The sequence below is a fragment of the Sardina pilchardus genome, chromosome 11 (genome assembly GCF_963854185.1).
Source record: "Sardina pilchardus chromosome 11, fSarPil1.1, whole genome shotgun sequence".
Lineage (NCBI taxonomy): Eukaryota > Metazoa > Chordata > Actinopteri > Clupeiformes > Clupeidae > Sardina > Sardina pilchardus.
In genome coordinates, this window is record NC_085004.1 from 14,704,056 (window position 1) to 14,722,050 (window position 17,995).

At 50.5% G+C, this 17,995-nt stretch overlaps 1 protein-coding gene across 1 annotated transcript in view; it reads right to left on the minus strand.

Moving 5' to 3' along the window:
* Nucleotides 1–17,995, minus strand: part of adamts17 (ADAM metallopeptidase with thrombospondin type 1 motif, 17) — a 76,632-nt gene that overhangs the window by 26,814 nt on the left and 31,823 nt on the right. Inside the window, exons 9-15 of the mRNA XM_062549955.1 lie at nt 17,154–17,294; nt 15,474–15,624; nt 12,499–12,600; nt 12,025–12,170; nt 9,357–9,526; nt 6,080–6,207; nt 98–218 (exon numbers count right to left, since the gene is read on the minus strand). Coding sequence (XP_062405939.1) covers nt 98–218; nt 6,080–6,207; nt 9,357–9,526; nt 12,025–12,170; nt 12,499–12,600; nt 15,474–15,624; nt 17,154–17,294 — 959 coding nt within the window. The remainder of the gene's footprint in view (nt 1–97; nt 219–6,079; nt 6,208–9,356; nt 9,527–12,024; nt 12,171–12,498; nt 12,601–15,473; nt 15,625–17,153; nt 17,295–17,995) is intronic.

Below are 17,995 nucleotides of genomic sequence, written 5' to 3' on the forward strand. Positions count from 1 at the left end.
TTTATAGCAGACGCAGGACTCTTTGCCCCCACTAACCCACCCCTGCAGTCTGGCCCCCCCTCCCCTTGACCCCCCCCCCTGGACCCGTCGAACTCACCCGTCCCCCTGGTGTGGTTGAAGTCCCCCTTGATGATCTTGCAGGACTTGCCGTCCCCGCTGCAGACCCCACATCTGTCTTCCTTTGCCGAGGAGCCGATGATGCCATCACAACCAATTTTCTGCGGAGGAGATGGTATGAAGCAGATCTTTGTTTCATGTGACGCAAACATGGGAACATTTGTACACATTAAAGTCAAAGTGCACAGATACAATCCTCCAGATGTCTAGACAAGACCTACTGTGTGTGCGTGCATGCATATGTGTGTGTGTGTGTGTGTGTGTGTGTGTGTGTGTGATTGTGTGTGTGAGAAAGAGAGAGAGTGAAATATGGAGTGAGTAAGGAAGTGAGTGAGACAAAGAGAGGTAAAAAGGAAGAGAGACAGCATGTGGGTATGTTTGTGTTTGTGCACATTTGATGAATGCCCAAACAATACCACAGTCTCTCCATAATGGGAGACACATAAATCTAGTGCAGACAAGTAAATTGAGACCGCCTTAATGTCCCTTAAAGTCATCAGACTCCGCTCGCCTCTGAAGACTGTGTGGTGTCAAGCAGAGCTCCCATATTTCACTAGGAAAAAGTGGTGCAATCCATCCACCAGATCGTGATTGAACTGAACCAGCTGTGATCTCCCAAACAAAGTCTGACAATTAGAAAACCATTAACACTGTTCAAATGCACCGAGGGAGGCTTGTGGTCTTAAACCCTGTCAGTATATGTGGTGGTGGGAAAATAAAGCCTCTTTGTCACGCCTCCAGTGGAGAACCACACATTCGAATTCCCTTTGATCACGTTGCAGACAGACACCCCAGGTCCAGTTCATACTGAATGATTCTGGTCCGGTTGGCAGAAAATAGCACAAAAGGGATGTGAATGAAAAGCAACAAAATACTTTTTCCGTTAATATGGAGCGCAGCTCGTCTCGAGACTGGGCAGGAGGAGGAACGATGAGACAGCGAGTGTGAAGAAGAGTGCAGAATCGTGGCCGGCTTTTGGACGACCGGGCCTGACCCATTTCTGCAAACTAACTGGAAAAACATCTCTCTCCCAACAGCTGATGGGAGTCTTGCGTTCGCTCGCACACACACACACACACACGGAGGTCAGAGCCTTTTGTCGAGGCTGGACTGGACTGGACTCTGGCTCTCCCTCTCTGCCTTGTGAATTCTAGAATGTGAAGTCACCAGGCAGCTCTCCCCCGGCCGAGGAGTAGCGTGCTGTAAATACAGTCCCGTCGCCGTGGAAACCCCAATCCCTGTGTTTGAGCCCTTTTTTCACGGTGCAGTAGGCTAACGAAGACTCCAGGCTCTCCCCCTCTCTCAGTCAGCTTAGAATCTGCTGATCAGATATTCGTTCTGCTAGGGACAGGCAGACACACACACACACACAGGCACACACACATCCCATACAAAAACACACACAAGCACACATCCCATTCAAAAACACACACACACTCTCTCTCTCTCACACACACACACACACATACACACATGCGCACACACAGACACACACACACACACTACTGTGTGACCGGAGAGTGATGGGGCGAGAAAAGCAGCCAGATCTGAGTCCACTGCTAAAGCAAGTGAATGCTCTTTGAGGCGCTGCCTGCCTGCCTGCCTGCCTGCCTGCCTCCCCTCCATGTGCTAATGTGCCAAGTGCTGAGCTGATCACTCTGCACTACGTGGAGCACTGCTGAGAGGAGGGGGAAGCGCTCTAACCAGGAGCAGCCGCAGCATGTGTGAGGGTCTGGAAGTGATTTCACCTGCGGATCCTGGGGAGAGTCTCACAGACACACACACACACACACACACACACACACACACACACACACACATAAACACGCACGCACGCTCCCACACACACACACACACACACACACACATAAACACGCACGCTCCCACACGCTCCCACAAACACACACACACACACACACACACACACACACACACATAAACACGCACGCACGCACGCTCCCACACACACACACACACACACACACACACACATACATAAACACGCACACTCCCACACACACATACATACATAAACACACACGCATGCACGCACACACCCACACACAACCACAGAGAGATATAAAAGCACACACACACACACATAAACACTTACACAAACACATAATCACACTTAGGAGCCTCTACAGAGAAAACATATAGGCAGACTAATGAATTATACATCCAGGCTATGTAATCGACATCAATTGGTTAAACTGTCAGAAAAAAACCCCGCCTATTGCATGTTTGTTTCAGCAAATGTCTGGAACCACTTCTCCATAAACCAGTGTCACACTAGCAGAAGCAAGCTCACACACTGCACACACACATACTAAACAAAAGCAGATACATTCAGAGTGTGTGTGTGTGTGTGTGTGTGTGTGTGTGTGTGTGTGTGTGTGTGTGTGTGTGTGTGTGAGAGAGGGAGGGAGTGTAAGAGAGAAAGAGTGTAAAAGAGAGAGTGAGAGTGAGAGAGAGCGAGAGACAGGCAGAGAGTGAGAGTGAGAGAGTGAGTGAAAGAGACGACAGTCTCGCAGAATTCGTCGACAGCTTTTGGATTCCGAGCACTCTGGGCTCCAAACCGTTTGCTTTTAGTGTAGTCCCTGATACTTGAGTCTTTATTTGTTGATGTTGTGCCCCCAAAGATGAACGAGGTCCAGACATGCGAGCCCAGTGCCCGGGAGCGGCTCGCGTTTTTCAGCTTTATGTGACAACGGATCAGTCACTGTCCGCGCGCTGCCAAAATCCCCCTCACGCGGAGAAAAACAAAAAAGGCCTTCGAAAACTTTCTTTCGACCATATTTCAAGATTAAATCTCATGTACGCTTCATGACATGACTTAATTAAGCTAGTTAGATTTTCGGGGCGATCTCTGGTGGTGTGAGGGCTGGTGCGCGTCGCTGCGTTGGCGCGTGTGTGTTTTGCGAGTGCGTGGAGTCGTCCTGTGAGCCTCATGACACATGCTAATTCATGCCATGTGCCCAATGTCAAGAGCAGCCTAAGCGCATGAATTGTTCCATTGACAACATATGCGCCATTCTCTCCTATTAGAGGCTCTGGCCGCGCAGCCAGAACGTCCATGAAATGTTCTCCGTGGCCCACATTTTTAACGGAGGACTCTCTCACCCCATCCTCTCCTTTCTCCTCCCCTCCCCCTCTCCCTCCCTCCCTTCGTCCGAGCCTCCTTCCCTCTCTCTGTCCATCTTTCTCGTCTGTCTCTCATTCTCTCACTCTCTCTTTCCCCCTCTCTCTCTGTCTCTCTCACTCTGAGTGACTATCTTTCCCAGCATTTAGATCATCTGCAAACGAAAACGAAAAAAAAAACTAAACGTGGTCAGTCCAGCGGCCGCTACGGCGGTCGGCGGGGCCGGGCGGCTCAGACGGCCGTGTGGGACTCTCTGGGCTTTATTGACCGCGCCGTAGCCAGACACATCATTAGGGCCCCCGCAATTAAAGCCAAATAAAGCCCAGGCCCAAATCTGATCCATTTCACCTGAGATGACAGAGCAGAGCAGAGCGGAGCGGAGCGCAAGAGGAGCGCGAGGGGAGCGCGAGCCGAGGGGAGGGGAGGGGAGGGGAGCCGCGCGGAGCCGCCGTGAGCAAGGAGATCTCCTTGTTATGCTAAGCCAGCTGTATGGAAACTCGCAGACGCTATGAAAACAAAGTTAGTCTGGTCTCCAAGAGGAAAGAGAAGGAGCAGGCACATGCACTCACATACGCGCACTCACATGCGCACACACACACACACACACGCACACACACACCTATACAGTTAACATACACAGGAATGCATGCACACACACACACACACACACACACACGGACATAGACACACACAAATTAGCTGAGAAACAGTAACCCAGAAATGGGGGGCCCACTTCCCCATAATCTGCGGACTGGAGTCAGCACAAATTCCTGCCACAGACACTCTCCTTTTTTCGCCTCTCCCTCTCTCTCTCTCTCTACCTCCATCTCAGTTTCTCTCTCCCTTTCAGTAAGGGTGTCCAGGGGCGGGGGAGTGAGTGGGGGTGGGGGCATAGGAACTTGAACTTTGACCTCTTGAGAGCATCCAGTGACTATGAGGTATAAAAGTTTCAACCTGAGGCCAGCCCCTGGGGAGAGGGAGGCAGAGGCCACATCCATCACAGCTGTCTCCCCCACAAGCACCGACCCAAGACCAGGCCAAGCAGGTCTGAATCCCTGTGTGTGTGTGTGTGTGTGTGTGTGTGTGTGTGTGTGTGTGTGTGTGTGTGTGTGTGTGCGTGAGAGTGTGTGCGTGTGTGTGTGTGTGTGTGTGTGTGTGTGTGTGTGTGTGTGTGTGCGTGAGAGTGTGTGCGTGTGCATGTTTATGTGTGTCTCTCTGTGTGGGTGTGGGTGTGTGTGTATATATGTGTGTGAGTGTGTACTTATGCACTTGCTGGAGTTTAGTACATCCTGCATCACATGTACTGTAAGCATGTGAGAGAAAGACAGAGATTGTGCAAGACTCTCCTCCTGCACCTGAAGACTGCTTGGTCCATGCTGGAATTCACCATGCATGTGTGTCAGCATAACTGCTTACATGCATACTCAAAAGTTGTGTGTTACCTTAAGATCATCCATATGTTGTGTGTACATTCATATATTTGTGTATGAGAGATACTGATGCCTGTGCTAATGCATTTGTGGTTATATGTATCAGAGAGTGATGCCTGTGTTTATGTATTTGTGGATATATATATGAGACAGTGATGCCTGTGTTTATGTATTTGTGGACATATATATATATGAGACAGTGATGCCTGTGTTTATGTATTTGTGGCTATATGTATGAGAGGGTGATGCCTGTGTTTATGTATTTGTGGATATTTATGATTTATATGAGACAGTGATGCCTGTGTTTCTGCGTCCATGTCTGACAAACTAGGCGTTGCTGTTTTCAAATGGTCTGCAATATGCGCTCAGCTTTGGCCGAGTCCGAGTGGGCACATGTGTGGCGTCTCAGCAGGGGGGGACTATGTCATTAGCTCCCTGCTGTCCAGCGCCTCCCCTGGGAGAGTGGACTCCTCCAGACGCTGCCCAGTTCCCAAATCCGCCCAGCCGTCCACTTAATGCCCCGAGAGGAGAGGAGAGGAGAGGAGAGGAGAGGAGAGGAGACCGGCCATCCTCCTCCTCCGCCCAGCTCTGCTCTACACAGCTCCTGCAGCCCGAGGAGGAGCCGCACAGGATATAAATAAATCCGTGGAGAGAGGGAGAGAGAGAGAGAGAGAGGGAGAGAGAGAGAGAGAGAGGAGAGAGAGACAAACAGTGGAGAGAGAGAGAGTGAGAATCAGAGAAGAGCGAGGGAGAGCGAGAAAGAAGAGAAAGAGGGAGGGAAAGACAGAGAAACAGAGGAAGAGAAAAACAGAGAGAGAGAGAGAGAGAGAGAGAGAGAGAGAGAGAGAAGAAGAAAAGGCCTCCTCCTCCTGCTCTGACCCTGTCTGCCTCCTGGGCCAATTAAGCTTCCTCATTCCCAGGCCGGCCGAGCCAGCAGGACTATTTGGACCAACCCGGGACCAGACAAACACACACACACACACACACACACACACACAGACAAACACACACACAGACACACACACAGACACACACACAGACACACACATTCTAGTTTCCACTGACGGCAGAGGGCTTCCTGCCGAGGGCTGTCACACTCCAGCCAGGACCCAATTGCACACGGAGCAGCAGGAATGATGAGGACTTGACCTGACAACAGCTCACTTGATTACACCTCACACCTGGCCACAGGTGTGGCAATGCGATTCTAGCACAAAGACAACGGCTTCACCTACTTTCTTGCAGAAAGATGGGTATGGGTGCTACAAGGATGTGGTTTAAGGTCTTACCAGATGTAGACAGGTGTAAGGGTGCTACACGCAGGTGGTTTAAGGTCTTACCAGATGTAGACAGGTGTATGGGTGCTAACACAGGTGGTGTAGGGTCTTACCTGACACCTCCCACTGACGCAGAGGTCAGACTCGTAAGGGCCGCAGGGGGTTCCGTCCAAGACCCGTTCCGCCACCAACACCGGAGCTTCCCGACCCACGGGAGTGCAGTAGAGAGCGCACGGCTTTTCTGCAGAGACGACACACACACACACAGCGGGAGAATTTGAAGAAGTGTGTGTGATGCAGGTTTCTATGGCAAAATGTACTTGTGTATACGAGGAATTTGGTCTCTGCGTTTATCCCATCCGTGAATTAGTGAACACACACAGCACACAGTGAACACACAGTGAGATGAAGTACACACTAACCCGGAGCAGTTACCTTGCTACAGCGGCGCTCGGCGAGCAGTGAGGGGTTAGGTGCCTTGCTCAAGGGCATTTCAGCCATGGATGTGGCCACTTCCCCCACACCCACATTTTTCCTACTGGATGGGAATCGAACCGGCAACCCTTCGGTTACAAGCCCGAAGCCCTAACCAGTAGGCCACGGCTAATTTACACTACTCCCGGCTAACACAATGGAACAGTATGGTCAGCCTCTAAGCTCGGCGCCCTGTTGGCGGGCCGCTCAATGCAATAGTCTGGACCTACGGACACGAGGAGGCGAAGAGTGGTTAAGAGCTATTCCTTTTGAAGCCGGGCGGCTGCAAAACACCACGGCTGCTCCTCGTGATTGATGCCCTTGATAGGCAGTTATGATGGTGCATGAAATCTGGAGGGATTGCTCTTTATTACGACTCTGGCCGAGATGAAAGATGAAAGACTCTGTGTGAAATATAGATGAACCAAATGGATCTAAGTGAGGCTTGAAACAGACATCACGCTCTTGTTTCTATTGAGTCTGTCTGTGCAGCCGCAAGTGTGTAAGTGTGTGTGTCTGTCTCTGTGTGTGTGTGTGTGTGTGTGTGTGTGTGTGTTTGTGTGAGTGTGTCTATGTCTGAGTGTCAGAGCGAGTGTGTGTGTGTGTGTGTGTCTGTGCGTGTCTCTGTGTGTGTGTGTGTGTGTGTGTGTGTGTTGTGGAGAGGATAGAGATGTGTGTGAGCATTTGCGAAGTGATGGATGCATATAAAAGTCTAGCAGGCAACCCACATCCAAGTCAACGGCACACTGCAAAAGGACTAGAAGATTCTTTTGGGCTGAATGAAAGTGAAGAAAGATTAGAGCACGTGAGAATCAAAAACCGCACGTCACGGGGGCGCTGTGGCGCAGCAGGCTACAGCGCCCATACCATTTACGGGTCCGAGTGCCCACGGGGACCCAGGTTCAAATCCGGCCTGCGGTCATGTCCCAATCCCACCCCATCTCTCTCTCCCACTTGTTTCCTGTCTACCTCTTCACTGTCCTATATAATAAAGGCAAAAAGGCCAAAAACATATACTTTAAAAAAAAAAAAAACCGCACGTCACTTCTGAAGCTAATTCCTCAGCAGACATCAGAATAAGGACACACAGGCTGGCACCCAGGAAGAAGAAAAAAAACACCCAGGCGCTAGAAATCCCAGACACAGAGACTGCAGCAAGCCTTGTGAATAGGGCCTCAGAAGACGCCTTTGTTCTCAGCTGGAGACCCACCAACGCTCAGACATCCTCCATTGACAGCACCGGCAACATCACATTCAGAACTCGGTCGCATTAAAATAACTTCACCGACGCGCTTTTTTGTGAGCCTCACCTAGAACTGCCTACCAGCAGGTATGTGGCAAACATTACAGTAATTGCAAAAAGAATGCTGGGTTTGCAAAAAATGGCTGCTTGTTTGGGTTAAGGGCCGAGACAGGACAATGCTGGACAAATTGGAGCGTTCACGCCGACTCTGGCGGAAGGGCTGTGGGGAGAGACTTGGGCCAGCTACTCTGGAGAAGTGGGAGCAGAGCTGTTTTTAGTGGGGAACGGGAACGGGAAACAGCGGTGGGCCGGGGGTGGGTGTGGGTGTGGGGGAGGGGAGGACGGAGAAACTCAGGGCTATTTCACCATCTTCAGATAAACATTTCCACATCCTGTTATGAAAAAAAAAAAAAATCACGTTTAAAAAAAAAAGAGAAAAAAGAAGGCGAAGACATTTGGCAAGCAGCTGTAATAATCCTGACTAGTGACAATGAATTGGGGAAAGGCTGATTAAAAAGTTTCACATATCGTGTGAAAAAACATACACGGAATTCTAGGAATTATATTCCCCACCCCTAAATAGGAGACTCTCGCAATTGCTGGCTTATGAACACACGTCTCTGACACACACACACACACACACACACACACACACACACACACACACACACACACACACACACACACACACACACACACACACACACACACACACACACACACACACACACACACACACACACACACACACACACACAGCCTTAAGAAAAAGCTTTGTGCATGCTGGATGTCAAATTTGATCATTAAAAACTGAACACATCCTGGGGGTGGAATTAGAATAAGAAAAACCCGCCCAGCACTGTCACCTCTCAGCAGAAAACACACGACAGGAAGAATATATTGCAGACATTGACCGCTGGCGGCTATGAACTTAGCCTGTGCTGACCACTGAATATGAAGGACACTGGCGCAGAGGCTATGGCTCATCAGCAGATGTGGCCAAATTATTGGTTACTTAATAATCATCATCTCTTTATATCAACATCCACTCCCTTGAGGGACCGCAATTAAATTCTCCCACAAATCTCAGAGGACATGTGTTTATTTTGTTTTGCTTAAGTGGAGCCTTGGTGGCACTGGGCTGTTATAAACCGTAAACTGGGCTGACAAAGTCTTTCTCTGATGTCAGAATCCTCTGTTTCTGGGATGAGTGTAAACAATATACTCAAAGGGTGTGTTGGCATCAGCAAGGGTGGAGCATGGTGTGTGTGTGTGTGTGTGTGTGTGTGTGTGTGTGTGTGTGTGTGTGTGCGTGTTTGTGTGTGTGTGTGTGTGTGTGTGTGCTCTTGTGTATTTGTCTATGTGCATGTATGTGTGTGTGTGCGCTTACATGTGTAGGCGTACTTCAGGGTGGGAGAGTGAGTGTGTGTGTGTGTGTGTGTGTGTGTGTGTGTGTGCTTGTGTATTTGTCTATGTGCATGTATGCGTGTGTGCGCTTACATGTGTAGGCGTACTTCAGGGTGGGAGCGTTACCACAGGATTAGGGTTTGTTTGCGTGTGCATTACGAACACAGTGATTTCACACTGCTGGATAGTGTTACGTTGGTCAAGTGCCTGTAATATGCCCTCTGTGTTTATGCCTTTGTTGGCGTCCTGCGCTCTCGGGGCCTCACCATCATTGATGACGGCGGTCAGCATGTTGTTCTTCCTCTTGTTGTTCTGCCGGTCGTGCGACTGGCACTGCTGGTCGCGGAAGGTGGGCAGGCCCTTGGCGCACGGCGGGCTCTCGCAGACCTTGTGCTCCACGCTGGCCTTCTGGCAGTGCTTCCCGCCCGGACCGGGCCTGAGAGGAGAGAACGAGAACGACAGCAACACCGTCAGTCACCGCCACTCTCCCTTACTGACCCCAACCCCCTCTCTCCACGTAGGATCAGTGGTAGCGTAGTGGCTAAGGAGCTGGGCTAGTATGCAGTAGCCTGAAAAGTTGTGGGTTCAATTCCCGCCGTTTACTGTTAACCCCCGAGTTGCTCCAGGATCTATGGCCTTTGTAATAGAACAGCTATACTGTATATAAAAAGCAGAGCTAAATGAATGAGTGTAAATGTTAAATGTATGTCCTGATCCCCCCAACCCCTCTCTCCCCACTATCCCTAACCCCTCTCTCCACACCATCCTGGTAGGCCAGTGGTAGCGTAGTGGCTAAGGAGCTGGGCTAGCATGCAGTAGCCTAAAATGTTGTGGGTTCAATTCCCGCCGTCCACTTTAGTTGTGCCCTAAAGCAGGCACTTAGCCCCTGAGTTGCTCCAGGAACAATGGCCTTTGTAATAGAACTGCTATATGTAAATAAATATAGATAAAATCTCAATCTCAATGTAAATGTTAAATGTATGTCGTGACCCCCCTGACCCCTCTCTCCACACTGTCCCTAACTCCTCTCCTCCCTGCTCCAAGGGGCAACTTTTACCGCTGTGAATGGAGCTAGAATGACCCTGTTCCCCTCTGTGTCTGAAGGCGGTATAGACAGAGAGACAGACAGATCCCAGTGTTCCCCTCACCCTCCTTCCCCCCCTCCGTCTCTCAGTTACTTTGCTCTCCATTCCTCTTTCTCTCTCTCTCCCTCCATCCGCCTCCCTCAGTCTCTCTCTCTCTCTCAGTCTCTCTCTCAGTCTCTCTCTCAGTCTCTCTCTCTCTCTCCTTCCCAACGCCAGCCGCTGGAGTAGGAGCAGGAGCAGGAGCAGGAGCCCCGGCGTAGGGAGGTTTACGGCCAGAGCTGGACGCCAGGCTGAAGGACTGATTAGCGCTCCAACACAAGTCTCGCATTCATCCTGGTGCGGCGGCGCTAAATAAAAATAAAAAATAAAAAAAAACGCCCCACAAACAGCTCGCTCCATATTAAAACAAACAAACAAAAGTACCTGTTTGTTTTTTCAGACTCATGGCTCTCTTGGCCCACTCCAGCCCCGTGGCACATGTCCTGCCGCTGGCACCGAGACACGGCTGGATTTGTGTTTGTCTTAAAATGATGGCCCCCGTAATGCTCTGCCAAGCACACCCTCCCTCCCTCCCTCCATCTCTCTCTCTCTCTCTCCCTCTCTCTCTCTCCTTCCCTCTCTCCCTCCTTTCCCTTGCTGGCCGGGCCGAGAGCTTTTGTGTTTGGAGCGCGCTCCGCTAGAAGCTCTGTCACCATCGGTACAGTGGAGAGAGGGGGCTCGGCTGCCAAGATGCAAATAAAAACATCATGCTCTTTCCCTGGGCCGCGCCAGCTTGGCGGAGGTGAGCGAGTTGTTCCCTCTGCTGCCATCGGTCCAGGCTCATCTTCGAGAGGCAAATTACGCCTTTTTTTCTCTCTTTCTCTCTCTCTGCACTGAACTGGGTGACCACCATTGATTTGATCTCATTTGGTGAACCTCTTGGAAGTTTTTACACAAATTTAAAAACATATTGAAGATTATTTTTGGTGTGTGTCCAATGGCTCTGTGGTGTGTGTCTGTATGTGCGTAGCAGCGTCAAGACATATGGCCTCAATTCTCGAAATCACAATATAGTTACAGACTTCTTTACTTCAATTAAACATATTTCTAAGTAGGTAAGTAGGTAATCTTATTCAAAACATATACCTCATTCCCGCACTCATACCTGCCCCTGACTCAATACAGCAGCTGCTTGCCGATGGACTCAAATGTGTTTTTGTGCCTTTCAAATCATCTGCTTAGAAACAAACTTTAAAAACATCTGTCAGAGCCTTGACCTGTTAAATGTCAACACATGGTCTCCAACTCACCCGGCCGATAAGGCCAAACTGCTACGGTGTTCATTTTTCATACGCAGTTGACCACCACTGGACTAGAGTCTAAAGATATGGGGATGTGGTCAGCTCAGCCAAATGTTGCTGGACATGGGCCCTTTCACCTAAATGTTGTGCAAGTGCTTGACCACTGGGCAGCCCCAATCGCTTATATTAAAAATGTAAGTGAGTGAACATATTTAGTAACACTAGAAGAACCATAAAAGTACTGAGTGGCCTGTTGACCACTGCAATCTCCCACTCTCACTGTTCTGTATTGGGACTGAAGTGGGGTATATGAGGAAAAACAATCACTACAGTAATCTCATGAGAGGGTTTGGGCAGCCAGCCAGACATTATCTGTGCTATGTGTGTGTGTGTGTGTGCATGTGCATGTGCATGTGCATGTGCATGTGCATGTGCATAGTGCATAGTGCATGTGCATATGCACATACAGTATGTGCATATGTGTGTGTGCATGTGCATGAGTATATCTGTGTGTGTGTGTGTGTGTGTGTGTGTGTGTGTGTGTGTGTGTGTGTGTGTGTGTGACGTACGGTGGGTTGTCACACTTCCTCTGTCTGAACTGGGCTCCTGTTCCGCAGGTGCGGCTGCAGCGGCTCCACTGGCTCCAGGGACTCCAGTCTCCATCCACATGCTGAGGGATGGGCGTCTTACTCACACACTCCCCCGCCCGGCACCACTGAAGGACACACACACACACACGCACACACGCACACACGCACACACGCACACACGCACACGCACACACACGCACACACATATGCACATACACACACACACACACACACACACATACATGCACACACACAAACACACACACAAACAAACAAACACACATATACAGACAAACATTTCCATAAAATGACCAACTTTCACAATAGTGTCTAATTCTACCTTTTCACCTGGTATTTTACCATAACCAGTAATCAGTATTGGGCCAGCCCAGCTTTCCGCTGGTGGACATTATAACTAAGTGACGGCCTGTGTAGCCCGCACGGGTTCCTTACCTTGTCCGCCCCGCACTCGGTACCATCCAGTGGAGGGTCCAGTTTGGTCTTGCACGAGGTGTCACCCTCCACCAGACACCACAAGCCGGCACACATGAGGTGCTGAAAGACAGCATTGAGACGTGGGATTAGCCACGGCCACTGGGAGCCACGCACCGCGGCGCAGCGCAGCGCAGTGCTAACCAGGCCCTGCCACTGGAATGTCAGGCATTCGCTCCTCTGAAACAGAGCAGCACATTGAGCTATGGCAAAAAGAGGAAGGGGAGAGACTGAGAGAGAGAGAGAGAGGGAGAGAGAGAGAGGGAGGAAGAGAGAGAGAGACTGACAGGAAGAGAGACTGACAGATGGAGAGAGATTGAGACTGACAGAGGGAGAGAGAGAGGGAGAGATAGGGGAGACTGACAGAGGGAGAGATGGGGGAGACTGACAGAGGGAGAGAGAGAGAGACTGACAGAGGGGAAAAAAGAGTGGGAGAGAGACTGACAGAGGGAGAGAGAGTTACAGTATAGAGAGCAGATTTTAAGATTTTTCTTCTCCCAAGGCATTTTGGCAGGAGCAGCAAGGACACATCGCTTTCAGTCCACACACAGGGCTCTTTGCATGCTCTCTGAAGGTCACAGATCCATGTCTGCACACATAGAATATTCTATCAAACACGCAGCACACCCGCCAAATGTGGCCTGAAGGTAATCGGCGATGGAACAATGTACAGATCTCGCAGCTCTTCCACTGATGGAGGTCCTTTCATGACTGACTGAAAAGAGAATACTGAATGACTTTCTCAGCACACCCCGAGCTCACGGACTTCTAAACTCTAAATTCTAAATTCTAAATTCTAAATTTCTAAATCAAGCATCGTGAAGGAGACTGCACAACAAGGCTCTCGGAATGGCATGGGGGGGGGGGGGAGGGGAGAGAAAGAAATAAAATAAAATGTCTTGAATATCATGGAAGTTTACGGTGTGTTCTACGGTTAGGTCCCGACAACAAATCACCCACTCAGCCACACACACACCCTTAAGGAACATCTGTGGCCATAAACCTCGCAGTCACCACACCGGGAGAGAGAAGGAGGGCCACGTTTCACCGACAAATCCTTCCCCGCGCTCACAACTCACGGTGAGTGAGCCTGGGCCTGGCATGTCGCTGGGAAGGCCAATTAAATGGATATGGTTTAATTGGCAGCCGTATCCTGTTCCTGCCACCGCAGCGCAGCGTGAGGTAGGTGGAGGTGTGAGGTGGAGCGCGGTGGAAAAGCTCGGCGCGAGCTGCCAGCACAGGACACGCACTAAATCTCTCCTCGTGCCGTCCGTACACAAGCCTGTTTCCCCTGCAGCTCTGGTCAAGAGGCTCAGCTACCTTGTCAGTGTGCAGACAGTGGCCAGGATTCTCTCTCCCTCCCTCACGCTCTCTGTCTCTCTCTCACTCAACCCCCATCTCTCTCTCTCTCTCTCTCTCTCTCTCTCAACCCCTATCTCTCTCTCTCTCTGTGTTTCTCTCTTTCTCTCTCTCACACTCAACCCCCATCTCTCTCTCTCTCTCTCTCTCTCACTCTCTCGCTCAACCCCTATCTCTCTCTCTCTGTCTATCTCTCTCTCTCTCTCACACTCAACCCCCATATCTCTCTCTCGCTCTCTCTCGCTCTCTTTCTCTCACACCCCCATCTCTCTCTCTCTCCTCCCCTGTCTATTCTCAAGCTCTGTGTTCACTTCATCATTAGTAGAGAACGAGCCTTAATCGTCTGCTGGCCATCGTCAGCTCGGAGTAATGATCTGCCCGGCTTTTGAAGATTGATGAAACAGGAGCCTGCTTGCACGAGGCTCCAGTAACTTTAGTGAACGTGTGACGTCAGCAAACACCGACGCAGTGCAAAGAAAACAGTTTGTACCGCAAGCTTCCTTCTCTGGCCCTGCACTCTAACAAATTCACAATTCTAACCACATTCGCATTCACGTGTTGGCTTGAAAAAGAAAGGGATTTTGAGGAACCATCACTCACACAGCAAGTGCGCTCTTTGGCAGAGAGCGACACCATATTTCTAGGAGCCATTCCATCTCCGCGCTCCACCAGGGAAGCCTTTCATAGGTGCTCGCCTCTCGCCACATTCAATAACATTTTCCAATCTGTCGAGAGCAAGTGCCTGGCTTTGCCCGGCGGCCATTAAAGTGTCACTACCGGACTCTACCTTTGCCATCTCCTTCCCTCTGTCTATTGTTGCTGGACAATTTGTCTTTGTTGAGGGGAGGGGTTTGGTGGTGGTGGTGGTGGGGGGGGGGTCCATTTTATGCGAGATCACTCTTCGCTTCTGTTGGGTCTGGAAGGTGTCTAGACAATGCACATGGCTTTGGCCTGCAACTCCACCAGTACTTTACAAGGCCTGGCAGAGGGGGTGTTGAGTGGAAATATCGGTGTGGTGTGGTGTGGATTAGAGAGAGCGAGAGAGAGAGAGAGAGGGAGAGAGAGAGGGATAGAGAGAGAGCGCTATGTAAAATCAAACCTGAACTGTCGGCACCTGCCATATGTATTGATATTTTGGAGGGGCTCACCATGGCAACATGGTATCCGAGCGCAAGTGCCCCAAGGACACGAGTGGTTACACGCAAACAGAACCTGCTCAATAGTGTGTGTGTGTGTGTGTGTGTTTTTTTGTGGGGGGGCAGAGAAATCTGATGTACATCATTCATTTGGAAAGCTACGCAGGCGAACCCCTTGAGGTGGGTATTAAACACAGTTCACTTCAGTTTAACAGCTCCGTACCGTGACTATAAGGAGTAAAGGCACTCCGGAATACGCCATCTCATAAAACACCGGCCTATGGATTTTCCAAGGTGCTTTATCCAAATATACAACAAGTGGCGCCTCAAGCCTGGGCCCTGGGTCGTGAGGTTTGAACACCCCCCCTCCCCCTTCCTTTTTCCTCCGTTCTAGCGCGAAGGATCGGGTTAAACAAAAGCAATAGACAGTTCCTGCGGTACCTCCATGTCGTTGCAGAAGGTCGCGTTGGTGCCAAACAGAATCTGGCACTGCTCGTCCGCGCTGTAGTGCATGCCGGGCAGCTTGGGGGGCAGGCGGACCACGTAGCGGCTCCGCGGGTCCGTGTGAAGCAGGCAATAGCTGGCCTTCGACCTGTGCGGCGGCGGGGGGAGGAGTAGGAGTCCACAATCAGAACACAAACAAACAAACAAACACAAACATAATACACAAGCACAAAGCCGCACTGTTTTCCCACCAGCAAGAGAGGGGGGCTCCGGTTAGACAGGCAGAAACAACATGTTGGTTTTGGGAAGGGTGGTGTTGACTCATGACTGAGGTGTTAATGTGCCGCTACAGCTGCATAATAGGCAAATTTAGAGCAATTTACAGTTACACAACCATTTACAGTTACAAAGATTTGCAGCGGGCAAGTTGGGGTTTTCTTTGTTTAAACGCCGGGGTTGTGTCATGCATGATGTCACTCTCCCCACAATAAGCCTGGAGTGATATTACTTAACACCTTGGTTTATAACCAAGCCCATTTATCTTTTCAACAGCGCAGCTCAACAACAGATATATTGAGTTGTGAAACAATGACCTAACAAGACTCCAAATGCCAGAGGTGACTTATGAAAAGAAACACAAAAGATTGAGTCTTTTCCACCGAACCACCATCATCGCTACAGTACAGCGAGGAGAGACCAACAGCAAGATAAAGAGCTTGATGGGAAACCACAGCGTAATGACAAACATAATGTGCCGTCGCACAAATTTAATTTCGCCCTTTTTTCTTCTTCTGCCTCAAAAAGTTTCTTCCAGTGGAGAATCGGTGTGGTGAACTCCGGGCTCAATCTGTATTTTCAACTCGTGCGTCTCTCTCTCTCTCTTTCGCTCCTCGGCGTGAGTCTTGCGGGCCCTCGCCACAGTAGGCTTCGCCTTTTGTGCATTCCTTATCAAATGGGAGCGCCGCAATCAGCCGCAGACATGCAGGGCCAGTTAGCAGCGCTTCAAAGGGAGCTCGTTCAGAAAGGGGGGAGTGGGGGGGGCTTTTGAAATGGCACACTGTAAAGGCTGCCACCGTGCACGAGCACAATCGGAGAGGCTGGAAAACTGCACCCCTCTGTTCGGTTCGGGGATGAGGCTTATTTTCCACCCTCATAACATTGTGTTACTTATATAAAAAAAGAGAGAGAGAACGAGAGAGAGAGGGAGGCTGTTAGAAGAGTTTCCTCATCAGAAGCCCAGACTGGGGTGGGTAAAGCTGTGGCCACAGCCGTGCTTGTGACTCCTGGCTACTGCTGGGATATGTCTAATGTGGGCCGACCAGAGGGTGGGGGTGGGGGTGGGGGTTCAGAGACTACGAGACCGCAGTCAGGGATCACGGGAGGGAGAGAGACAGTGGAGAGAGCAGAGTAAGAGCAGCTGTTCTCCACTGGAGAGAGTGGATCGGGGGGGAAAATCTTACACTTGGACAATGTCAGTTAGTGTCTGTGCCGCGGCCATCCAAGGAAAACCCGCGCCCGTTCCAGACATCAGACATGCGGAGAGAGCGCAGCTACTGCAAAAGGAGCTTCAGGACACGTGCCACGGACCGCCGTGAACGCACCCTCACGTCGATAAATGTGAGGTTGGCTGCGCATCGAGTGGGGGAAAAAAAATAAAAATAAAAACGTTGATCTTACCTGAGGAAATTTTCCAAGTCGTCGCGGCTGCAGGACGACCAGGAGAGGTCGCTGGGGTTGCGACCTTTGACCCACTCGCCAGACATGATGTGGGAGTGTCCGGTGCACGTGGCGTGGTCGTCGTCGTGGCTCATTCCCATGCTGGAGGAAAAAGCAGAGGACCAATCATCAGCCCCATTCAAATCAAGCTCCAGCATCTAGCAAATATTGACACATTTCAGCCCAAAGAACTGGAGTGACCCAGCCCTGAGCTCTTATCTGCCGGCTACACTCATTTACAGATCTTAACTAGCCACCCTGCAATACGGCATTGTGTGGCTGCCCGCATTCTGAGGACATTTTTTCTATTTGGGCGTTTTCCTGATTTCTTTATCTTTATCAAGGCCGAAGAATGAGCGCTTGGCTCTGCCCATGTGGCAGCGGTGGCCGGCGTCCAAGCGTCCGTGGCTGCAGAGGATAAGGCCGGGCCCTATCTATCTACGGCATCTTTTGGGGGGGCAGCCTGGACAGGAAGGGCGTTGTTGATGTCTGCTCCGCGTCGGAGAGTCGGCGTGGGTCTCTTTGGACTGCGGGGACGTCGGAGAGGGGTTTGCTAGCGAGGGGCCCAGCAGCTGCTGAGGGCAGCCCAGAGACAGAGAGAGAGAGAGGGAGAGAGAGAGAGAGAGAGAGAGAGAGAGAGAGAAAGAGAGATACAGAGAGAGAGAGAGAGAGAGAGAGGCTTTGACTGTGGAGCGTTGCTGTGCGCTTCCTCCAAAGCCATGACCTACATTTACAAATTAAAAACAACAACCTAGAGTGAACTTGAAGCAGCAAACACAGGAGCTAATAACACAAAAAAACAG